The 27049-nt window shown below is 42.3% G+C and overlaps 1 protein-coding gene across 1 annotated transcript in view; it reads left to right on the top strand.

Moving 5' to 3' along the window:
- Positions 1–27049, top strand: part of SPMIP3 (sperm microtubule inner protein 3) — a 35801-nt gene that overhangs the window by 4656 nt on the left and 4096 nt on the right. The window contains exons 2-3 of the mRNA XM_075594677.1: positions 16754–16846; positions 17570–17733. Coding sequence (XP_075450792.1) covers positions 16754–16846; positions 17570–17733 — 257 coding nt within the window. The remainder of the gene's footprint in view (positions 1–16753; positions 16847–17569; positions 17734–27049) is intronic.

The following is a 27049-nucleotide window of genomic DNA, read 5'->3' as shown; positions in this document are numbered from 1 at the left end:
GTCTCAAACTACAGGCCAATATCCCTTTTCCCAATACTATCCACTGTTATGGAAAAATATTCCCTCCCAATTTAAGCAATTATTTTACCCATACAAATTTCCTAGCCACTCCCTATCTGGCTTTTACCCCAAACACTCCACTGTAACGATTCTGCTAAAAAATTGAAATGCCTTGTATATAATGCATACCTTATTCACTTATGTAACTGCTTTTGCAACTATGTATCCCCTGTATTTAACCCTATACACACGACACACCCACAAATGAGAGGTGCTCCCAAATTCACCACTTCCTGGTAAACCCATTCTAGATTACACAGCAATTTTGACAATAACCACTGCTTACGGACACCTTTGGAAAAAATAAATGGTTAAAAGTTATAACATACATCACATATTCAGTTAATAGACAAATGATTTTGTATAAGACTTCACACTAATGTCTTGCTTTACATAATCTCTTTGCACAGTGCTGAGCACACGGTCAGCTTTATCATTTTAAAGACACTCTGCATATTCATCTGACTAAAGAAAAAATATTTCTATAAGACTTGTTTCCGGGCAAAGAGCCATTTCGTTTCTGGGCGTTTCGCCAATTGACCCTGAAAAGATAAGATAAAGGTACACCACAGCTTCTTCCTGAAAATAATAATTATTGGATTGGAACTTTTGCTTAAAGTTTAAATACATGGAGCTTTATCCAGAGCCCTAAGAACTACATTTTTTATGACCTTTCAAAAATTAACCAACAGGCTTTTATATAGCTGACGTTCATATAACTTCTTAACACACAAATAACTCCACACGCTCATGCTATTTCCCTACACTCAGTTCTTTTTAATGCCTTCTGTTTTAATTTTCATAGTTTCACTGACTTCATTCACTACAAATTTATGCTATCTTGTTGCAATTCTGTCCTTTCTCCAGCTACACAAACCTATTTCTCTCCATTAGTCAACACTCACAAGTCTAACCCTCATTAACTCTTCCTTCATCTCACCTCAGGACTTTTCTGACTATTTTGAGGATATGGAGGGGGAGGGTCAACTTTAGGGGTAGAAGGTGTAGTTTTGTCACTTTCGGGTACTTTCATATAACAGTAACTTTTCTTATCTTTCCCTCCACATTCTATTTCAGTGAAACCTTCCTTTTGAAGCTCAATAGCCACACTCAAAAATTTCTCAGCATTCTCCCACAATCCTCCATCTTTCAACATTCCTTTACATGCCTGGATTCTATCTTTCAACATTTTTGGTTGCAACCTTCCCGTAGAGGGTAAATCCAATATTTTAAACAACAATTTACATTTCTAGGAGACTCTTGTCTTCCAGCGTTCCCCGGGATTCAGTTATTATTTTAGACCATAGACTGGGTTGCAATCTCCCCGAGGACGGGACTCCAGCCAGTTTATACAGATTAGCAGCATTTTTGATATATTTCTTTCCTTCTCGAGTGCGGACTAAATCTAGTGCTGTCTGTGCCCCTGTGGGCAACACATGTTTTTTCTTAAATAAGTGCAACATCTCTGAATTCTCTGTTCGTCCCACTAATATCTCGTGGCCGGTCCTGTGTCACCGTCTCGAGGGAACCACTGTTTGGTTACCGCCCTCAGACGCTGGGTCCCTGACCCCAGACACCCGGTACCGGAGACAGAGTACTATCTCTACGTCTCGAGGGAACCACTTTTTCAGGTTACCGCCCTCAGAGCATCAGTGCCTGTCCTGTTCCCTCGCCTCGGCTGACAGCCTGCACTCTCATTCAGGGATTTTGCAATTACTGGTCAGAAAATCAATCAGACAACCCGCAGTCTATTTCCCATTAATACCCACTCGGTCTCTTAAGTTCCCAACACTAATGCACTAATACACCTACATATACGAACTCCAGTCAGTCGACAAAAATCCCACTCCACTTCGGGCTCCCACTTGCGGCACTGACTAGCATATATAACATGTAAACATTCGTACAATTTAGCAACTTATAGGTGACCACAAGCAACTGAAGAGTATGATATTTTTAACAGTTCTAAACAGAGCGCGACTCTAAAGATCACACCGTTGTATCACATCAACGTGAGTGAAAGACCTAAACAGATTATACTACCTAGGCAGCAACCCACCGACTTGTCATAGGCAAGATAACACACAAATTGTATGCAAGAGCTTACCTTGACAATGAGGGTGATCAGTCCTCGGTTCGGTGTGTCACGGTCTCTGCAGCAAAATCAGCGACAGGTCAGTCTCTCGTGGTGAGCCGGAGTCACGCTCCCCCCCTTTCACGTTGGGCGCCAAATAATGAGGTCGTGAATCTCACTATATCAGGGTCTCTCTCTCTTCAGTCACTTGCTCCAAATTCAATCATGCATGCGCTAGCTCACTAAGAAAGACTCTGACACAAGGTTCAGCTTCAATCTCAGTACATGCGTTATCCCCGGGGGCAACACAGGAACTGCCGAGTTTTTGTATTACAATCTATTTATATCAAAGTAGGCTAACACTAGCCAATCATTCAATGCCACACCTATTATGCGGCAAAGCTTATCCAATTATTACATTAGTTAGTAGAAAAAAGGCACAATGGGGGCGGGGGTCTTGTCGGCTGATGCAAGTTTCACAGGAATGCCGTGTGTCCTTGCTTTCTGAAGTTATGTTTCGTTTTCTCTGTAATCAGTCGGCTTTAGGTCACTTTGCTACTTCCTTATTGCGTGGGCGTGGGCGAGAGTCTGTGCAAGCGGAATTTCACAGTCACCTCGGATAGAAAACAGTATTAGTAAAAAAACACAGCAAACAGATATAAAAATGGAGACGAGTGGTTTCTTCAGAATATAGAGATATGACACCCATATTCTATCCTTCACAGGTACACCTTCACCATCACACCAAGGTTACCAGACAACTGATACAACTGTTCAGCATTACGTCTGTATTACAATACAATATTAGCCATAGGAGAGAGTGACGTGGGGAGGGTCCGTGTGATCCAATTATTCACCTGCCACTCACGTCAACTCCTTCATCCTCACATGTGTTATGTTTCTTCCCCGATTGAACTACTAAGAGACTTATCCTGTTGCCGCAAAGGGTTTCATTCATTCAACTCATATATGACACTCACTTAAAAGCACTATAAAATTGGCATTGATCTAGCCCTGATTCATATAATCAAGATGTTCAAGTACACCTGGATTTTATATATTACCTTGTTGTTGCCGGTTTTTGTAGCACTAGTTTGAGACAGATTGTCTCATTAACCCTTTATATCATATATAATACCATGGGATATAGCCATGTGGTTTTAAGGATGTGACGTACCCCCTATGAGATGACTAAACATCCATAACATAAAAAAAGAGGCAGGCACATGATACAGTGTCCAATCAGATTGGAGCTGTACCATCTGACCTGTAACATCACAGACCCTATATAAGGCGTGTACGCCTCATTTAAAAGGAAGAAGACGCAGGGACAACATCTGTTGGGACTTATCATGGGGTTGGATTGACAGATGAAGACAGAAGATAGAAGATTAAAGAAAATAAATAAATAATGACAGAAGAAGATCGAAGAAAGAATAATTTTGTTACCTGTTCCGGATCTTCAAGGTGGATGGCTTTTGATTGACTTTGATGACGTCATAGTAAGAGAGCTTGCAGAAACGCCGGGATGTCAGGGATGAAATGACCCAGAGACCCATAATGTATACACGGCCGGCATTCTGATGTATAACAGATGCCGGGCTATTGATACCTCTGTGCCAAGTCTCAGACTCAGAGGCGCCGAGGTATGGGTGTATCCCAGGTATGCTAAGTGGCATGGGTGTCAACCTGACCCATGCGCTTTGCACACTGGAAAGCCTTTTTGCCCGGTCTTATGAACTGTGGGCAACACGGCTATTGGTGGGTTAAATTGTTCCCATTAGGGGATTGGGTCCACATGTTAGCGATAGCCTTGGCCAGTCTATAACTGCGGCTCCCGAGGTATCCCCAGGGTTGTTCGTGATTTTTGAGCCATGATGTAAAGACGCAACACTTTGTTCCAGCACAGCGGCAACCGGTCCCGGAGAGAAGGGGTTAAAAACAACGTAATCAAGGATTTGCCCCAAACTTCGGAATTCATTAGCCCTGGTGACTCTGGAACGAATTCTAACGAATTTCCACTAAATACTTTGAGGTGGCTGAGATATTAGATCGGCAACTTGCGATCTGGCCACAGGACCTTTAAATCAAGACTGAATTTCTTGCGCTTGCAGACAAAGGACAATTTATTTTGTTCCCTTATCCCAGTATTTGTTGTTTTAAGTGTATTCTGCAGATGTCGTGTGTTTGTCTATTAAGGAAATAAATCACAATTTCTTTTGCAATTTGTTCTGTTCAATCGAGTACCCAGAAATATAAATGTGTTGGTAAAGTTGGTGTCCATCATGACACTACTGTAGGGAAGTCAGTTTGTCAACCCCAGACCACCAGTAAGTGCATTTTTCTTCTGCTTTTTGAAATCCAATGTTTCTACAGAATAAATCACAATTTATTTTACTTCTTGGCTTTGCTCAGTGATATGATCCCGGTTTAAATGTCTATTTATCTGGTCTTCCGTGACAGTATGTTTAAAATGTATTATGCTTGTTCACTGTAAAATAAGTTGGGACTTTCAAAGCTGGTATTCTGAGTGAGCCAGATGGCTACCAAACTGTGGTGCCACTGTGTCTACATGGGGTCTGGACATGGAAGCCACAGATGCTTCCAGAGGTGTGAAGAACATTTGGGCAGGATGGCTAGGGGAAGTACCCACGTCCTAGGATCAATACTTGCCGTTCCGGCTAGTATTCGCCTTCCCAGACCTGGAGGCACCTAGTCCAGTGGGTGGCTTCTGCATGAAAAGTGGCTAAGGTTGAAAATTCGCTCATGCCCTTGTTTCATTCAGAAGATCCGCTTGCCCGTCTTCAGAAGACTGGCAGGCATCTCATTGGCTGTTTGTAAAGTTCCCACACTGGGATTGGCTGTAGAATTTTGTGAATGAACTTCAAAATACTATAAGAAACCCTGCAGCCAATCCAGTGTTGAGAGTCTCTAATGTTTGAGCGCAAAGACAGCAGTGGCAAATTTGAAATCACCAAAAGATGCTCTTGGAGAAATTGACGCGAGCCGGCTTAAGAAATTTCAAGACAAGAAATTTTCTAAGTCTCACTTTTCGGGGCCAAGTCATTAGAAGAGAACACAGCGGTCACGGCTGGAACTTAAAGCCAAAAAGAGTACCAGGACGTTTGGAGCTATCTCCTGGTCAAGAGATTTCAGTGTCTCCGGAGCGGATTCAGCGGTGGTATCAGGAACTTCATACCGATTTGAGTTCCAGGACTTTTCAGGCTATGTCCCGGTCAACTTCAAACTTTGTTTTATGGCCTGTAGAAGCTACTGTAGGAAAGTCTACTTTTTACCCCCAGACGCCTAGTAAGTGTGTCTTTCTCTTGTATTTTGTAATTCACTGTGTGCATGTCTGTTTCAATGGAATAAATCACAATTGTTTTTATCATTTGGTTTTGCTCAGTGATATGATGTCGGTGTAAAGGTGTAATTGCCTGGTCTCCCGTGACAGTTGGATTAAACAAAGAAGATAGAAGATAGAACAAAATAATTTGAGAAAAAGAAAGAAGAAGCTGAAAGAAGATTAAAGAAAGAAGATTTTTTTTTACCTGCTGCCGATCTTCAAGGTGGATGGAGAGGGATTGCGGATACACCGGGATTTGAAGGGTGAAGACTTCTAAAGTTAATATAAATATTGAATATATTTAATTGTATTTTTTCATGTTTTATTGTATTAATTTATTTTTATGTTTTCGCTTGCCCATTGACTTATAATGTATTAATCTGTGCCCAGGATACATATAAATACAGTGACCGGCAATGCATTTTTTGGCAAATCCTTGTTTTCAATTGATTGTTATTTTTTCTATTTCTTTTTATTGTTTGGATTAAATTGTTTGGAGTTTGAATGGCTTGATTTTAGTACATTTTTAGGTTAGCGTTTTAAATGTATTAATTGTTTTGGTGGCTTGTGGTTTAAATTAATTAATTGTTTTGTTGGCTAGTGGTTTAAATTAATTAATTGTTTTGTTGGCTAGCTGTTTTATTTATTTAATTGATTGGTTGGATAGGTGTTTATTTAATTGTATTGCTATGTTTTGGAATAGCATAATTTTAATTATTTTGCTGTTTTGGTGATAGATAAATTTTAGTGATGTGTACTGTTATGCTTTTTAGTTATTTTATTTTAGGGGTGTTTAGGTACTTTTGTATTTATTTTATTCTTGTGTATTTTTGGCCTTAATGATTTGTATTAGGTTGACTATTGATTGCTATAGTAACTTATCATGCCCATATTATATTGGTGGGTATAGTGGGCCCGGGGTTGGTGGTTAGGCCTCCCAGGTGGGTAGCGGGGGAGGGTGGGTTAACCCCTTAATTACTATAGCAGTTATTAATCGCAAAGGGGATTAAGGGGCTAGGGGCCTTTAGATTGTACTTTTTCTCTTGCTGGCAACAGTGGACATGGACCTGGAGTATGCTGACGAGAATGCCCTTCATGATGGCAGTTGTACTGTAAGTAGAAAGTTGTATTTCCTTTATTTATGCTGTCTGGCTAATGTTTGATTTTATAATGGGCAAATGAGCTAATCCATATTTGGATAATTGTTATTTTGCCCATTAGTGTACTGTATGTGTTGTGGGGGGTTGTTGGGGGTAGAGGAGGTGGGTAGTACAGTTTTTGTGTTTATTTTTGTTTCTTGTGGGTAAAGGGATTGGGTGAAGGGGGTAGTAGCACCAAGGGTGGGTGTTTCTATTCTTTTCTTTATTTATAAAATGTTTTACCAGGAAGTAATACATTGAGAGTTACCACTTGTTTTCAAGTATGTCCCGGGCATAGAGTTAAGATGACAAATAATACATAGTTACAAATAGTTACATAAGTGAGCAGGGTATACATTATATACAAGACATTGCATGCACAGTTAAAGATAATAGCGTACCCAGATTATTGTACCAACTCTATTATAAAGAGGAAATAGCATACACGTGTACTTCAAAGATTAAATGGGTAACATAAATTTACTGTATGACTTATTTATACAACTCATGAGTATCAATCACGTATGGACGCCAAATAATCAGTAACTGGTAGCTTTAAAAATGTAGTCTTGATCCCAAATACCATTGTTACAGCCTTGTCATTATTTAAAAACACATTGTTTTGGGAATTCCAGTTTTCAAGTCTCAAAACGTCAGACTGAAGCATGTGTTCAAGGTCAGTTAGGCTATGGCTGTGTGCATATAGGATTGTGTCATATGAAGCTTCCTTACAAACTGTGGGAAGATCATTGATGAACACTGAGAAGAGTAGAGACCCCAGAACAGAGCCTTGCGGGACACCACCGGTGATATCCAAGGGGTTGGAGTTAGAGCCTGAGATGGACCCGTGTTGGGATCTACCTGATAGGTAGGACTGAAACCAGTTTAAAGCATGCTTCCCTATTCCAGAGCACTGGAGTATGTTAAGCAGGATAGCATGATCAACAGTATCAAAAGCCTTTGCAAAATCTAGGAATGTTGCACCAGTGAGCTGTCCCCGTTCCATTCCACACTGGATTTCATTGCAAACTTTTAGCAGGGTACAGTAGTTGCGGTGGAGTGTTTGGGGCGAAAGCCAGATTGGAATTGGCTAGGGAAATTTGTTTTGGTATAGTAATCGCTTAGTTGGGAGTGAACACATTTTCCATGACTTTGGATAGTATTAGGTGAAGAGAGATTGGCCTGTAGCTTGGGACAGTGTTTTTGTCCCCACTTTTGAAGATTAGGACAACTCTGGCAGTTTTCCAGGTCTTAGGGATATGGCCTGCAGACAGGATAGAGTTGACTATGGCAACAATTGGTTTGGTAATAGCTGGGTCACCAAGTCTTAGGAACTTAGATTGTAGTAAGTCAGGTCCACATTGGCTGCTTAGTTTTAATTTGAGGAGCGTTTGTGTAATCTCCTCTTCGGATTCTGGGCCAAATTGAAAATTGTGGGCAGTGTTAGGAGATTGTGGGGCTATATGGGTAGGATGAGATTCATGTTTGTGGTTTGGGTTGCGTTTCGCTAGTAATTTAGTAGCACACCCCACAAAGTAATCATTGAATGCATTTGCAATGTCAGTGGGGTTTGTCAGAGTAATATCCTCCTTAGTGATATTACTTAGTTGTTGATGGTTAGAAGGACGGAATATGTTGTTGATAACCTTCCAGAAGTTAGCTGGGTTTGATGCATTCTGGAGGAGATTGTAACAGTAATATTGTGCTTTTGCATGCCTTGTTTGCCTTGTGCACATGTTCCGCAGGCATCTGTAGTGATTGAGATCCTTGGTAGTGCCAGTTACTTTGTTGCTTTTCCACAAGGCATCCCTGAACTAGTAGAGTGCTATAAGGTCAGCTGTAACCCATGGAAGGTGGGACCCCCATACCCTTATTCTGCGTAGTGGAGCATGGGTATCACAGAATTTTAAGAACTCTGCTTGGAAATAGTTGAGCGCAGAATCAGGGTTTAATTAAATCGATTCTGTGCCAAGGGCAGTTGGTAAGGTCAGCCAGAAACTGTTGTGGGTTAAAGTTTCTAAATGTTCTAGTGAGGAGAACTTTAGGGCTTGATTGGGTGGTTTAATTTTTCTTACACACTACACTATTGCATGGTCACTGAAAATGTCAGGAATTATGCCAGAGGATTTGATTCTGCTGGGATTTGAGGAGAGAATCCAGTCTAGCAAGGAATGGTTGTGCGAGTTATGCCTTCCGGGGGGTAGCGGGACTGGTTAACCCCTTCATATAAATTTTAATACTAGTGTAGATGAGCAGGGGGTCTCCGGAGCAGAAACGCATTGATTTGAGGTCCGGAGACCCCTTGCTTCCTTAGATACAGGCCCCGTTATGGGGTTCTGGTATTTCCTTAGCATTTAAATCCCACAGTCACGTGACGCAAGACATTTAAATGCATAGGAGATACCGGCACCACATAACGGGGCCTGTATCTCGGGAAGCAGGGGGTTCTCGGACCTGAAATCCACACGGTTCTGCTCGGGAGACCCCCTACTCATCTACACTAGTATTAACATGTATAATAAAATCTTGCAATCGCTGGCGAGATATGCACCGGCCAGATTGCTGCAGGTCGCCGGGTGAGCCCTTTAGAGAGAGGCGAACATCACATCGCTGGCTACTCGCCAGTTTTAGGAATGTTGCTATAGCAGGTATTGAAGGCTTTCTGAATACAGTGATAGCAACGCTCCAAAAACTGGCGGCGTAAACGACCCAACGTTTTTTTTATGAAGGCTTATACAGTAGAATAGGCCCCATTATTGTTGTGGCTCTTCTCTATACTGTTTACAGTTCCCTAATGTATTTTCTATGGATGCCCATTACTGTACTCCATATTCTAGGTGTGATCTTATTAAGAATGTCTACAGTGGCAAAATTATGCTCTTCCCCCCCAACTCCCTCATAAACTTCCTGACTACAAGAATCATAAATCCTTTTATATGAAAGATTGACCTAATTGTGTCCCATTTCATTTGTGTGTAGCATGGTATTGTTAATTCCCAATTGTATAATCTTGCATTTATCTGCCATTTACCTGCTCAAGTTTCCAGTTTATCCAACTTGTTCTGTAGAGACATTACATCATGCTCTGATTTTACTACCGTAGATAATATTGTGTCATTAGCAAATATGGAAACATTGCTCTGTATGCCTCAAGGTCATTAGTAAACAAATCAAAAAGTAGTTGCCCCAGTACTAAACATTGAAGTACAGACTAAGACTAATTTTCTTCAGTGTCTTGGCCACCCACAGTCATGCAGACCAAAAGATTAATGCTGTGTATGGTTCGATATGAAAGCATGGACCCCTTGCAATGTGATGGTGGCAGACACTGTCTCCAGCGCCATGGACTTTTGCTTCTTTGACCGCGGTGCTGGAGACAATATGTCTGTAATCCATTTACAATTTTTGCACGTTCTTAATATATTCTATGTATGACCACTTTTTTATGCCGTCTACATCAAACAGTTTTCAATCCATGTGCCAATGTTTGCACCAAAAACAAATTTCCCAGTGTTTTTTGTACACTTACTCTTTTGTGCACTGTATCAAAAACCTTTGCAAAATATTAGTAGTGCATATACACCTTTGTCTATATTCCTACTGACCTGCTCTATGAAAGTACTGTTACATTTGCATTCCCTATACCTTATACTGTATATCCTTGCTGACTTTTCCTTATACCATAGTTTTGTTTTCCAAAAGGTAATCATGAATTATCCCTTTGTAACGGGTATTCCCCCACCCAATCGCATATAGAGTGTATGTGAGAGGGAACCTATATGTTACCAGGTGTGGTGCGTTATACCTGTCAGGCCCACAGGAGGTCTGAGCCTCCGCTAGTGAGAGCCTGAGGTGAATCTCTGGAACGTTTCTTGTCAGCGCCTCCACCTATGTGAGATTCTAGGAGTGTAGAGTGGCCCTCACATAGGAACATCCATAAAGTAACCAGCCCACACCAAAGGTTATGGCTAAAAGGGTTTACTATATGGCAAATAACACAACATACACTGGCGACACACTTTATTCGAGCTCGGCTAGTCCCACGAATTCGGGTATACCCGGGTGTATTGAGGTTTGTGACTGTTTTCTGCCCGAGTGCATTGAGGTATTTTCAAGGCAGGGATTGAAGCATTTTATTCCCGCTGGCTGCAATACTGCACAGTATATATATATATACTGCATTACAATTCATGAATTTATGCCATCTGGTAGACACGCAAAGCATTGCAGCCTATTAAATCCTAATCATTATCATTTAACAGATCAGCCGCCCGTCAGCCAGGCATGAACCCAGGCTGGGAAGGCAAACGCAACGGGGCTTGTCAGAGGTGAGGAGCGGCGCATTCCAGGTATCTGCCAGGTACATACTGGGTATTTGCTCGAATAAAGTGTGTCGGTGCAGTAACATACTTTAACAATATGACATTGACAGTGTCCCTCTATAACACTAATAGGCACAACTACCCGGTCACCACGCAGGGCTTTGTACCCCACACGTTATATCAATAGTCCCAAATGTCCCACAATACCCCAAATGAGTGACTGTTGGTAAAGTTGGTGCACTTATAGATATCTGCCCAGGCACACATCCGTGCCCGGGTACAAAGCTCTTCAAAAAGGGCCTGACGCAGGAACAGGAATCCGCCTCCGCGTGAGGTGTCTCCCTCGTGGAGCGTCGCACCCACAGAATGTCTCTTGTAGTAGAACCTGTCTGAGCCCAGACGCAGGCCGCGATCACTGCGTGCAACTGGCACCGGTGATGTCACATAAAACTGGGTACTATAGAAAGCAAACCCCCCCTTGCACTGAAAGGGGCCTTTCCTGAAACTGCCAACTAATTGCTGTGGCTGCACTGCAAGCCACACTGTCTTTTCTTGTCAGAGCACACAGCACTGCAGCTGTGTCAGTGACAAGACTCAGATTCAGATTAGGGCAGGGTCCCTACCTAAGGGGCTTTCCCTATGAACTTACCCACTAACCTAGTGGGGAGTGGGGCCTACCTGGGCCTGGGGTTTCTCTGGCCTAGTACAGCAGAGCCCTGCTCTGTTTACACTACCTTCCCCAATCTCTTCCTGGATCCAACTGACAAAACCCTGTCTGCACACAACATTGTTGTAACTTTGCAGCATGAAAAGCTGCCAGCTCTATTGGCTTCAATGCTGCCTGTGACCAGGGTGAAAGTGCAGTCCCCAGAGGCTGCTGGGAATTGTAGTTCTTGGTACAGCTCTTTCCTATGGGGACCGTGTGCGCGATCTTTACTGCACATGTCTGAAGCTGTAATGGCCGCCGCTACTCTTAACTGAGCATGCGCAACTTCCAAGAGCTCTTGCACACATGTAATGGCCACCTCTATGCTTGCCAACCTCTGTGCATTGCACGGCACAGGCGCGAACTCCCGAGCCAACCTCAACATGGCCGCCGCGATTGCTCTGCTTACGCGCAAGCCTCCGCACATGCGCGAACACATTAAACATGGCGGCGTCCTGCCGCAGCTGCCACCGGGAGCCCCCGGGAACGCGCTCGCCCCCACAGCAGCACACACGCAAGGGGGAAAGAAACCTGCAGACAGGTGGACCAGAGGGACCCTGGCTACAATCTCCCCCTGGTGGAAATACCAACGTCCCCGCTTGGAGGACAGCGTCACACAGCACAATAAAGTTATATAATGAAAATGCAGTGCATAGTATATACAATTTATCACAGGTGCTTTAACATTATTGGTACATGGCATATCACACACAGTAATACCCGAGGCCAGCTGAGTGTTAGCTGTTTGCTGAGACCAATTGTGGGGTGCCCTTAACTGATAATGTGGGGGTACCTCACTTTGACTTTGTTGAGCCTCAGCCTGGGTAGTCTCCGTTACCGACACTGGAGTCTCTGTAGACTCTTTGAGATTGTGGTCATGTGCAACAGTCACTGGTTCCATACTACTTCCTCCCCCTGGTGGAAGGAATAGCACAGTGTCTCTTGGCCAGACCTTTACCCAGCCATCCGCGGCATGGATGCGGTAGGCCAGGAGGCCTTGATCCTTTCCGCGGTCCACCACATGGTGAATGGAGCGCTCCTTTTTGGGCTTAAAGGAGGCAAATTTCACGGTATCACTCACAACACAGTCCTTGTCCCTACGCACTTGGGAGGCTTCCACTGGGAAGCGAGCGATTAGCAATGTCTCCATACTCAAAGTCTTTGTTACATCCTGCAGGGGGTAAAGGGTTGATACCTTACCACTGCGGTGATTCATGGTGGCCAACAGGTCCTCAGGGACGCTGTCAGTTCCCACCTCGGCTGTCTTGGGACCTGTCCCAGGCACTTCTGGGGCAGTCCACTCACTGTCTTGAAACTGGAGAGAGTTGGATCCCAGTCCTGGGACCATTTGGGTTGGAGCGCACGGGCTCACACTCAGTTCAATCACATTAATACTTATGGCAGCACTGGACATCATGATGGGGCTGACTTTCCTCTTCACCTGGACGATAGGCGGTGGGTACTGGTCCACTCGCACCACTGGACAGCAATCTTCTAAGGGGGACACCTCCGCCAGGACGCGATGCCGAGTGGAGCCAATTACCCTGGTGGCCAGACTTAAGGAGCTACCGTGCTCCGCGGTCACCTGGAATCTCACACCCGACACCACTGGGGCAGTCAACTCACCCTTGTCGTTGTTAGGTACTTATCCCAAGCCTAGGACCGATGGTACCATCGTAGTAGGCCGAACAGGCCGTTTTAGGGCACACGGGCCCACATCAGGGTCTGCTGCAATTGAGGTAGTTGGTTCTTTGTCTGCAGCTTCACTTGAGTGGTCCGCCGGTTGGTGCATCACCACAAGTCGTTGACTACTGTCTTCAGTAGTACAGGATGGGGGTAGGGACATCTCCGCAGGGGAACAGCATCAGGGCGCCTCGCATGGACTGGCGGCAACCGGCATGAAGCGGTCCTGCTCCGGTGGTACCAGTGGTAGCGATCCCCCTTCTCCCTGGGTAGTCACCTTACCCTTCGTTGATTCCGTCAGCTGTGGTTCCATCATCTGGGGTTCCGGTTTTGGAACCGGATCTGGAGCTGTCTCTGTCATCGGGGCTTGGTACTCCTCAAGCGTAGGCAGAAAAGGGCTAGACACAAGATGGTTCGCTCCATTCACAAAGAAAATAGCTCCCCAAACAAATTCTTTTCCCAGGAATACACAATCAGGGCCCACACACCTCAAGCTGGTGATCCCGTCAGTGGATACTTCCCGGAATCCTTTAGGCAATGAATAATAGGCAAAGTCCATATCGCCCTTCCTCACTTTATGTAGACACGGGCACAAAAGAAATGGGTGACTTACTTTCCTCGCTCGCCATGCCCCTGGTAGCTGAGGTTGTGGTTTGCTGCATCCTGTATCTTTCTTAGGGGGAACAGAAGTTGCTACTGACAGTTCACTGTGCTAACTCCCCCTGGTGGAATTTAGAGGAGGGGTGGCACACTCTTTCAAGGGGTGTTTCTGGCTCTGCGCTGAGTCACTCACATCGCATGGGAGGGGCTCTAATTTTCGCGCCAAACCCGGACAGATTTTTGCAACACTTTTCTGTGCAGGCTGGCAGTCAGCAGCACGTGCGCTCTCCTGACTTGGCGGGAGACGCCATTTTAGGTGTGACTCGCTTTTGGCATTCCCTGATGAGAAAACCTCCATTTTGTGCACAGTCCCGCTAGGGCTCTCTGCATATACAAGGGGATAGCCTTCTGGTGGGGCACCTGGGGCTGATAAAGTCCAAGGGCCATTTTCCCTGCATAATTCCTGACCCGCCGCTATCCATAGGCTACTCCACTGGACAGTGATGTCAAACCTTTGCTCCATCTGCTTCCACTCTTGGTCTAGGCCCAGGAGTTTCTTTAGGGCCTCCCAAATTTCAATCCCGTCCACATGACTGGGAACATTCCCTACTACCACCACGTGACTAGGCAGTGCTTTACGCCAGCAGGCCCAAGAATGGACCTCATTGATTGAGGGTATGAACATGGTGGACAATTTGACACAAAAATAAAATAGGGCACCCCAGGTCTGATCTCAGCAGTGCCTCCAAATGTAATGGGTATTCCCCCACACAATCGCATATACAGTGTATGTGAGGGGGAACCTATATGTTACCAGGTGTGGTGCGTTATACCTGTCAGGCCCACAGGAAGTCTGAGCCTCCGCTAGTGAGAGCCTGGGGTGAATCTCTGGAACGTTTCTTGTCAGCGCCTCCACCTATGTGAGATTCTAGGAGTGTAGAGTGGCCCTCACATAGGAACATCCATAAAGTAACCAGCCCACACCAAAGGTTATGGCTAAAAGGGTTTACTATATGGCAAATAACACAACATAACATACTTTAACAATATGACATTGACAGTGTCCCTCTATAACACTAATAGGCACAACTACCCGGTCACCACGCAGGGCTTTGTACCCCACACGTTATATCAATAGTCCCAAATGTCCCACAATACCCCAAATGAGTGACTGTTGGTAAAGTTGGTGCACTTATAGATACCTGCCCAGGCACACGTCCGTGCCCGGGTGCAAAGCTCTTCAAAAAGGGCCTGACGCAGGAACAGGAATCCGCCTCCGCGTGAGGTGTCTCCCTCGTGGAGCGTCGCACCCACAGAATGTCTCTTGTAGTAGAACCTGTCTGAGCCCAGACGCAGGCCGCGATCACTGCGTGCAACTGGCACCGGTGATGTCACATAGAACTGGGTACTATAGAAAGCAAACCCCCCCTTGCACTGAAAGGGGCCTTTCCTGAAACTGCCAACTAATTGCTGTGGCTGCACTGCAAGCCACACTGTCTTTTCTTGTCAGAGCACACAGCACTGCAGCTGTGTCAGTGACAAGACTCAGATTCAGATTAGGGCAGGGTCCCTACCTAAGGGGCTTTCCCTATGAACTTACCCACTAACCTGGTGGGGAGTGGGGCCTACCTGGGCCTGGGGTTTCTCTGGCCTAGTACAGCAGAGCCCTGCTCTGTTTACACTACCGTCCCCAATCTCTTCCTGGATCCAACTGACAAAACCCTGTCTGCACACAACATTGTTGCAACTTTTCTGCATGAGAAGCTGCCAGCTCTATTGGCTTCAATGCTGCCTGTGACCAGGGTGAAAGTGCAGTCCCCAGAGGCTGCTGGGAATTGTAGTTCTTGGTACAGCTCTTTCCTATGGGGAACGTGTGCGCGATCTTTACTGCGCATATCTGAAGCTGTAATGGCCGCCGCTACTCTTAACTGAGCATGCGCAACTTCCAAGAGCTCTTGCACACATGTAATGGCCACCTCTATGCTTGCCAACCTCTGTGCATTGAACGGCACAGGCGCGAACTCCCGCGCCAACCTCAACATGGCCGCCGCGATTGCTCTGCTTACGCACAAGCCTCCGCACATGCGCGAACACATTAAACATGGCGGCGTCCTGCCACAGCTGCCACCGGGAGCCCCCGGGAACACGCTCGCCCCCGCAGCAGCACACACGCAAGGGGGAAAGAAACCTGCAGACAGGTGGACCAGAGGGACCCTGGCTACACCTTAATAAATCTTTAGGTACTTTCCCAACTATTGATTTCAGGCTTATATGTAATTTCATGGTTATAATCAATGACAGAGCAGTGACGTTTGTCTTAAATCATGCTGAATGTTAAGAACAACACTGCTGATACTCTTTTTTTTTTTTTACTAAATATCTAACTTCTTAAATTTCTCTTCTTGTATTTATTAACAAATTCCAAGTTGTCTTTATAAAATAGTGTCAGTGCAATAAAAAGAATGTGTTGACTGCAGGAGACAATAATCTTGGATCATTACGCACCATACTTTAAAGGTTTTGAGTTTCTAAAAAACAAATTGTCACAGACTACCTTCACATTCTGGTCAAACACCAGCCAACCTAATTAATTTCTTGACGATTCAAAAAACATGTTTGATATACTGTACTTGTGAAGATGAGTCAGAGCTATGATCATTACGCTTTGCCAAAAGTTGCATGGTTACCTTGATATTTGCCTTAATTACATTCATTGTGTGCATCTCTCCACATTTTGTTTTCATAATTATGGGAACTAACCCATGTTTTGTAACTTATAGTTGCATAAACTTTATGTGGCATTTTTCATCATTTATTTCTTAGAACCGTTGCTCGCCAAGGGAAGGATGTCGGTGGTCTCTATCCAGGACAGCTGGGACGTGTGCATGTTGCGCGAACATCCAAAGCATCTACATGGTAAGGAAATAGTCTCCTCAGCTGTAAGTCCTGGAATGAGGCAAGTAAAATGTGTACCTCCTTATATACATTAAGTTATACTTACCAACAGCCAAAAAAAGAGAAAAACCAACTGGTAGCAGATTCTATTGAACACGCAGCAACATCAAACAAAATTGAGCAACAACAGGAGATGTAATTACTCCTAACTTGTACATTGCAACACAATCCAGTTTAGCACAAAAAAATGGTTCCCATTTACTTTTACTGAGGAACGTTTTATCAGTCACCAAGATTTGACCTATTTAACATATGACTTCCATGGATTCCCCTATCAAGTACTGCTTTCATTCAAGGAACACATTCAGATGCTACGTTTAGGAAGAACATTGAGTCTTCGTCAGAAAGAGAGAAGGGTGAGCCACACTAGCATTGAGTAGTGGGGAAGGAGTACTACTGTAGATCTCTCTGCATGATCTCCAACTAGGTTTCAACAAGGAGATTTGATTAGTATTTTCTTCACTGCTGTAATGAAAGTGAGAGATAAGCAGTATAAGACAAGTATTGGGTAATCACCATGATACAAAAATCAAACCACATTGTTACAATAAATAAGGATTTAACAGCTGGAGGGTTTATTTGCAAAAGTTGGGCAATGTCCTTTTATTTCATGTGTATCTGTAATCCCAAAATCAGTATGGCAATTTCTCCTATAAAATCTGATACATGTATCTTTTATTAAAGTTTATATCCAGCTTCTGAACATGAACCTGATGTGAGATATGCACATGACTTTGACCTTTTGACTCTGGCAAGATCTGTCCACAGTCAGACGGATATACAAGCGGCAACTAACAGCATGAAAACTACTTATGAGGAGGCATTCTCTCTTGCCATATATAACACAGGTATTTTTTTATGCAGCACTTTCCACTTCCTACAGGGCTTTTTCTTTTCTTTTAAAATTGTACCCACCAGCCTCTCGCTTGCTTTGTGATGCTTACAAAAAGTTGCGGATGTGCTCTACTACCATGGAATAATTGTGAATGCACAAGCAAAAAACAAACTTGCTTATAGTATATAGGTGGTATGCCCCAGGATTGCAGTCAACTGTTAAAAAACAAAGAGAGCGGAGGAACCCCAAAAGGCGGTGTTCCAGAATCTCCAAAAATGGGGACACTCAAGGTTTATGCAAAAAATATAAAATTTATTTTTTAGAACAATAATTACCGGATATGACACATACACATGAAAACTCTAAAACATATAAATCATGGCTAAATCACCCAATAATTAACCAATAGTAGTCCAGAAATAGATCTGTATGACTCAGAGAACCATAGATCCTGATGGATAAACAATTAAAACTCCCTGGAGGATGAATAGGGATGAGGTCAGGCCTAGAGAGATATCTACAGCTACCTTGCATAACCATACACCTAAACATCAGGCTCACACATGTAATAACATAAACATGGGAGCTATACCAAAGGTAAAATCAAACGCAAACCCAAGACCAGGGACATCAGCGTCTTTTTTTAGACAGGGGGCAGAAACCAGGAGTAAAACGAAAAGAAAAAGTAGAGAGGAGAAACAAGGGAGAGGAAACAAGATTGGAAAGGGAAGAGAGAAAGAAAATAAAAGAAAGAGAACTAGATGAACAACGGTTAACACAGATTCTCCAGACTCAGAGGGAGCTAAAGCAACTAGAAAGAGAGGTTGCAGAGAGGGGGAAAATTTCAACAAAAAGGAAAACCCAAGAATAAAAAAGGATCTGAATAGTGGAATTTTCAACCTCTCCTCAATCAATTTAACAGAGGAACAAAATTCAGTGTTAAGGAAATGGCTGTCCTTTGCTCCCACGAGTGGACCAGTTTTATTTGATCTATTTATTGATTTAAATCGGTTTACGCAGAAACTAACGCTAAAACATAATTTCCTAAAAATAGGGATGAAAGGCCACTTGGAACCAATATTTGATATCAATGCACAGACAGAAGAAAAGGAGTATCTATCTCAGCACTGATTTCCTTGTGGAAAGAAAATAAAGGAAGTGGGGAAGAATTGGAATCACTAGAAGCCCTTGATCTAAACCAAACAATAAAAGGTAAAACATAGTCACTTCAAACCCAGATCTACGTTCTACCCAGCACACTCAAAGGGGAATAATATAGAAGTATTCCATCAATTAGTATACAAGGACTTTAAAGAACTATGTGTGGATAAGAGCACATTTTCAAACAATCTCAATAAGGATGAAAAAGCTGCCCTAAAAGATTTAGAGGCCAATAGAACTATTGTTATTCAGCAAGCAGACAAAGGGGGTGGAGTAGTCATCCAGAACAGGATAGACTATATACAAGAAGCAAACAGGCTATTAGGTGATGTAAACTTCTACATTAAGCTGCCGAACGATCCACTAATGAAAATACAAGGTGAGTTAAAAACCCTATTGAAAGAGGGGATCAACAAAGGAGTTATTAATAAGATGGAATACAGGTTCCTGGACAATCAGCAACCCTGGACACCTGTATTCTATCACCTGCCAAAGATACACAAAAGTCTCATTCATCCACCCGCCCGACCAATAATTTTGGGAATAGGGTCCATATCATCTAACGTATCTGAGTATATAGATTATTTCTTACAACCCTATGTGCGAAAATTGAGGTCACACTTGAAGGATACTAAACACCTCCTGGAGATGATTAATGAAATAACATGGAAAAATTATTACATGTTGGTCACGTGCGACATGGCATCAATGTACACAAGTATCGCACACACTAAAGGAGTAGAAAGCGATTATGTTTTTTCTTGATAGGGATGTCACACAAGCAAAAGAACAAAATATATTCATTATGGATTGCATTAGTTTTATTTTAAAAAATAACTATTTTTTATTTGAACAGGGTTTTTATCTACAGACATGCGGAACAGCAATGGGGACCAAATTCGCTCCCAGTTTCGCAAATCTATATACTGTATGGGATACTGGGAGGAATTATTTATTTGGTCCAATAACCCATTTTTAGATGATATTGTTGTATACAAACGCTTTATAGATGATCTGATATTTATCTGGAAAGGATGAGAAGAAAAATTAAAGGATTTTATGAAACATTTATCTATGAATAATCTTAATCTTAATTTTACTCATGAATCTAGCACGAAAACTCTGAACTATTTAGACATTGTACTTTTTAATGAAAACGAAAAGATTTTAACAAAAATATTTTTTAAAAAGGTAGACTGCAATAGCTATCTTGACTCCAATAGCAATCACCTGAAGTCTTGGAAGAATAACATTTCATATGGTCAGTTTCTAAGGCTAAAAAGAAACTGCACACATGATAGTGACATCCAGGAACAGGCAAAATCTTTAACAAAGTTCAAGGACAAAGGGTATGACAAAAGGTTAATAGATAAGGCGTTAGAAAGAGCTAACCTGAGAGAACGCTCAAGCCTAATACACAACAATGAGTTAGCCAAAGAAAACGTTAACAAAAAAAGTAAAAAAGATAAATGCATGTTCATTACGAAACATAACAGGGGAGCACAGAAAATAAGGAATATAATGGAGAAATACTGGAAGGTATTAATAAACGATCCAATACTAAAAGATACAATGCCACAGAAACCAGACATCATCGTTAGAAAATCATTAAGAACATTATTGCACCAAGTACCTTAAAGAATTCAAAATAACGGTCAAACCCAGAACCCTAGAGTGCAAGGGAACTGGCTAAGAGGTGCACCACCTGGTTGCTTTAAATGCGGTCAGACACGATGCCTGACTTGCCCACACATCATAAATAGGGCAAAGGAATTTGCATCAAAGAAAACGAATGAAAGGTTTAAAATTAAAACATTTATCAACTGTAACACCTCATATGTGGTCTACCTGTTATCTTGCAGCTGAGGGTTGCAGTATATAGGACGCACAAAAAGAACACTAAAACAAAGGTTCTGCGAACATAGACGGAACATTGTGAATGGTTTTCAAGGCCATGGGGTATCCAGACATTTCCTCCATAAACATAATAAGGACCCAGAAAGCCTGCAAATTTTTAGGCATTGAACATATAAATATAAGCTCCCTAAGGGGAGACAGACTAAGAAGCTAAGAAGGCAAGAGACGTACTGGATATTCAAAATGCAAACAATGTTTCCTGATGGACTGAATGAGGATTTAGACCTTTTAGCTTTCCAATAATTTATTATGTAAATTCAGGTTTTAACAGCCATTTATCTCTGTTATGATTCATTCATCTAATAGGTGTATTTTATCTTGCAATTTTTAACTCCTTGAATTCAATAGTTTTAACTTTTTATGTCCACATAACTTTTTAATACATAGTTAATGTTTCATAAACCAATCTTGTGTTATATATACACAAATATGTTGTTCATATTCTATTAGCCTGTTACAGCTTTATAGCAAAAGGTATGTTTACAATGTCTGTGGAGACATACAGCCTCAACTATTTTAAATGATGCCTTATTAACCATTCAATGGATATAAATGCAGAACATCTATTAAGTAATCAAATCAGACCAGTGTATAAGCATAGAATAAAGGGTGGAATGTCCTCGGGCGCGTCACTCTGCTTGCGGCTCCACGGCGTGTATTATATGCAAGGCAAAGGAGAGAGAGAAGGGCCACAGTGAAAAAAGACAGCTCAAAGTTTTGCACACTTTTTCAACAGGGTGGAGGGAAGGGGGGGGGGGGGTTTGGGAGGGGTGAGAGATGAAGACAAGGGATGGCTGTTATTAATTCAAACTTGTTGACTGGGGACACACTCACATTAAAAACTCTTAAAACTTGAATTGATGTCTCCTCCTCTTCTTGTACTTGGTGTCTTCAACAGATGTCTTCTCTTCTATGTGCAGGTGGATGGATTGAGGCCGAGGAAATGCCTCCTAAGATCTTCCTTAGTAAAAAATAAAAGGGAAAAAATAGTGCAATACAGTTTATTAACGAATAAAAACTTGAGATTTAAAACTTACAAGCGACCGATCAATTCGAGCATAGGAAGGAGATGCCGCCAGGCTCCACAACTTGTCCCTTTCTGGGCAGTGGTGTCCTGTCTCTGCTGGTTCCCGCTTGGCAGATGTATACTGTCTGTGGCTTGGGTTGCAGGTGGCCGCAGTGCGGATGTCCAGAGCCCATGCACAGGCTATGTCCTCCCCCTCCGGCCGCCTATCTTCCCCGTGCAGACAATTCCAGGCTTCCTTGCTCCGCTGTGCATGCGCATGCGCAGACGGCGAGACGCTGGGCCAGGGAAATCAGACCTCCTCACTATGGTGGCTTGTAGAGACCAAAAAACGTCAGACGCGTTTCGCCAATGCTTCCTCAGTGACATCAGCAAGTTCGGGGTAGCAGTAGTCTTTTATACCTTGTGGAGTCTTCGCTCTTTAACCTTTACATTGCTGGATTTGCTCTGACTGTATAGCAGTCCATTTTCAACCGGTTGCATACTAATACATCAGTTTATAACAATTTAATTTTGGTGTTGCACATAACAGTGTTTTAAAAACAGGTGGCATATTTAGAAAACCTTTATTGATCATATGTCTCCTGTGAGTGTTTAAAAGGAAGTCTAAAAATAAGGATCAAATGAGCAGTTGAGATAGAGGGTAATAGACCTATTATATTGATTAAAATGGTCTTGTTTATATTTCTTAATTCAATTGGAAGTCTTCAATGAGGGATTTATTAAGAACATATTATTAAGAATGTGAGTGGATAGCTAATTTAAGTATTAAAATCATGAATTTCTGAAGATGCCGTCTGTTTCACAACTAATTATAACACGACATAAGCAAATAAATAACTTAGAATGACTATTATTATTTTCACATGCTAAATGACTAAAAGAAAACATGCGTATTGAGTCAGAGTTGTTTGAAAGGATCTTTTAACATTAAGGGAGAAATGCAGTAATTTCCATATCCAAATTTAACCCCGTCTGGCCGGTGGGCAGAGCCGCTCGCCTCGGGACCGGAGCGCGGACAGAAGGGGGCCGCCTCTCTCCCGTAGCGCACCGCACGTTCGTGGGGAACCTGGTGCTAAATCATTCGTAGACGACCTGATTCTGGGTCAGGGTTTCGTGCGTAGCAGAGCAGCTACCTCGCTGCGATCTATTGAAAGTCATCCCTTGAGCCAAGGAAATTAAAAAAAATAATAATAGTCATTCTAAGTTATTTATTTGCTTATGTCGTGTTATAATTAGTTGTGAAACAGACGGCATCTTCAGAAATTCATGATTTTAATACTTAAATTAGCTATCCACTCACATTCTTAATAATATGTTCTTAATAAATCCCTCATTGAAGACTTCCAATTGAATTAAGAAATATAAACAAGACCATTTTAATCAATATAATAGGTCTATTACCCTCTATCTCAACTGCTCATTTGATCCTTATTTTTAGACTTCCTTTTAAACACTCACAGGAGACATATGATCAATAAAGGTTTTCTAAATATGCCACCTGTTTTTAAAACACTATTATGTGCAACACCAAAATTAAATTGTTATAAACTGATGTATTAGTATGCAACCGGTTGAAAATGGACTGCTATACAGTCAGAGCAAATCCAGCAATGTAAAGGTTAAAGAGCGAAGACTCCACAAGGTATAAAAGACTACTGCTACCCCGAACTTGCTGACGTCACTGAGGAAGCATTGGCGAAACGCGTCTGATGTTTTTTGGTCTCTACAAGCCACCATAGTGAGGAGGTCTGATTTCCCTGGCCCAGCGTCTCGCCGTCTGCGCATGCGCATGCACATGCACAGCGGAGCAAGGAAGCCTGGAATTGTCTGCACGGGAAGATAGGCGGTCGGAGGGGGAGGACATAGCCTGTGCACGGGCTCTGGACATCCGCACTGCGGCCACCTGCAACCCAAGCCACAGACAGTATACATCTGCCAAGCGGGAACCAGCAGAGACAGGACACCACTGCCCAGAAAGGGACAAGTTGTGGAGCCTGGCGGCATCTCCTTCCTATGCTCGAATTGATCGGTCGCTTGTAAGTTTTAAATCTCAAGTTTTTATTCGTTAATAAACTGTATTGCACTATTTTTTCCCTTTTATTTTTTACTAAGGAAGATCTTAGGAGGCATTTCCTCGGCCTCAATCCATCCACCTGCACATAGAAGAGAAGACATCTGTTGAAGACACCAAGTACAAGAAGAGGAGGAGACATCAATTCAAGTTTTAAGAGTTTTTAATGTGAGTGTGTCCCCAGTCAACAAGTTTGAATTAATAACAGCCATCCCTTGTCTTCATCTCTCACCCCTCCCAACCCCCCCCCCCCCCTTCCCTCCACCCTGTTGAAAAAGTGTGCAAAACTTTGAGCTGTCTTTTTTCACTGTGGCCCTTCTCTCTCTCCTTTGCCTTGCATATAATACACGCCGTGGAGCCGCAAGCAGAGTGACGCGCCCGAGGACATTCCACCCTTTATTCTATTCAAATCCACACAGAGGTTGGTGAATAACCTCTGAAAGACTCAGGCAGCGAAATCACTCTGTGGAAAGGACTGGAACCACATATTGAACAGTAGGAAAAATTCTTTTTTTGGCGCAAACTTTCCCCCCTTTTTTCCTTCAGTGTATAAGCATGCATTACAATTGAGCATATAGGAGTAACATCATACGGTATAATTTATTATGTAATTTTAGGTTTTAACAACCATTTATTCTGTTATGATTCATTCATTTAATATGTGTATTTTATCTTTTTAACTCTTTTGTATTCAATAGTTTTAACTCTTTAAGTCTACATAGCCTTTTAATACATAGTTTTAATATGTTCTATAAATCAATCTTGTGTTAGTTATATATATTCCTAAATATTTTGATCATATTCTATTAGCATGTTCCAGTTTTATAGTAAAAGGTACTGTATGTTTGCAATGTCTGTGGAGACATACAGCCTCAACTATTTTAAATGATGCCTTAATAACCATTCAATGGATGTAAATGCAGGACATCTATTAAATAATCAAATCAGACCAGTGTATAAGCATGCATTACAATTTAGCATATAGGATTAACACCATATGGTATATGTGCAGGTAATAAATGCAACAATAGTGTGTATTTATTTATTTAATTATTAAAGTTAAGCACATCAATAGTGCCCACATGGAAATTATCAATTACTGGTAGAATTAACCATCCAACTAGTAGAGAAGTGGCACCATATTCTAATATTATTTATTATTACTTATATATAATTCATTTATATCTTATAGCATATATTTTATACAATATCAATCATTGCAAAGTCCATAATCAGTTCTAAGTTTTCTATGTATACCACTGATACCCACCCCATTCTAGTACCAATTGCAATTTATTGAAACAAACAAATATCAATTAAACAAACCAGTCAACTAACTGACACCAGTGTCTTGAATTTTCCAATCAATTAAGTATTTAATGGGGTATAGAGAGATGCAGACCCATCCCTGACGAAGCCACATTACGTGGTGAAACTTGTAGGAGAAGTTGCTAAGCACAGTACACAGACTGCACAGACTGCAGTGGGAGATCTCACAAACCACTTTGTGAGCTGCAGCATTAGCTGGGAGGACGGACAAGGAGACTGGATGCCCGGCCCGCTGATGTCACAGCGGGAAGAGCCTGGGGAAAACAGCGCGCCGACAGCAATTAGACGGCATCCGCAGAAGAAATCTACAGCCCCCGTCGAGCATCGGAGGCAACAGGTCTCCAAGCGGATCATCGCCCGAAACAGCTGAGCAGTTCGGCAGGCACCCCAAAAGTGAACATTGTCCTTGCAAACTCCAGGCAGCAGCAAAGACACGGAAAAAACTCCACACTATTTACAGGCAATTATCCTTCTTTATCAACTTTTTTATCATATACTGTACTTGTTTTTATATTTAAGCATTTTTCGTGTAAGTGCATAACATTGTATTTGTTGTCCTTTGTCACCACAGGTGATGCATAAAGTTTAAAAATGGTACATTGTGCCCTTCACATTCTTTTTCTATTTGAGGTTATCTCTAAATTAGAGCAGTGGTATCCTCTCCTTGTGGGGAAGCATTTCTTTCACCTAGAAGATCATCTCATACTACAGAGACTGAGAGTGTCAATCTTTCCCACCTTTCAGAGTGCACTCTAACTTAATTGGTCACCCAAAGGACTGACAGGGGGTGATTCAATCATTTATCAATCTGTGCTTAGCTTCTGGTCTGCATCTACATAAGAGATAAGAGCTATCAGTGGTTATCATTTTTATACAATTTATTGTTGTTTAGGTTTTATGAATAATGGTGTTTTAGTATTCTATTCCTTGGTTTTATATACTGTTGTTGAATTTGTGACTCCGTAGTCTGGAGGACACTATTTGTCTATTATCCACACCCCCAAGTCACTATTTACACCTATATGCAGTAGCTTGTGGCCACATCTAGCGCACCCCAATTGCACATTTTTTTCATTTACAGTTACATTAATACTGTATTTGAGCTTCCATTTTTGAAGCCCATTTTTGCGACGGGGGAGTTTTTAATACCCTTTATTTTAACTTTATGTTACTATTAAAATGTCTTTCATATTACTTACATTGTATTGTATGTCTTTATTTATATAGCGCCAAAAGTGTACTCAGCGCTTCACAAAGAATACAGTACAGGGAATTGTCTCCTGCAATGTTAATATCCCACGGTCATGTGACCCACGGGATTTTAACATGGCAGGGATACCGGCACCCCATAACAGGGCCTGTGTCTCGGCAAGTAGGGGGTCCCCGGACCTGAAATCAATGTGGTTTAGCTCCGGAGAACCCTGCTACAATACTTCAGTGAGGAAATTTTAAACTAAAAGCATGTGATCAGCGCTCAAACCTATATAACTATACCTAAATATTAACTAAAATAACCAGGTGCTTGACAAAAATAACTATTTAAAGTGTCCCCTATAAGAAAAAACCTTAATGTAAATTCCTCACAGCCTGTTGTGGCAGGTTGGGGAATGGCTGCCTTGGGAATATAACAACCCTATCCACAAGGGCTGTATACCATACACAGAGAGATAACAAATGACACAGATACAACACAGACTATAATTCCCTGGCGCACTTATTATGCCTTAATAACCATTCAATGGATGTAAATGCAGGACATCTATTAAATAATCAAATCAGACCAGTGTATAAGCATGCATTACAATTTAGCATATAGGATTAACA

The sequence above is a fragment of the Ascaphus truei genome, chromosome 4 (genome assembly GCF_040206685.1).
Source record: "Ascaphus truei isolate aAscTru1 chromosome 4, aAscTru1.hap1, whole genome shotgun sequence".
In the NCBI taxonomy this organism is placed as follows: Eukaryota; Metazoa; Chordata; class Amphibia; order Anura; family Ascaphidae; genus Ascaphus; species Ascaphus truei.
The sequence above is the reverse complement of the archived record's forward strand: the minus strand, read 5'-3'. Positions and strand labels throughout refer to the sequence as shown.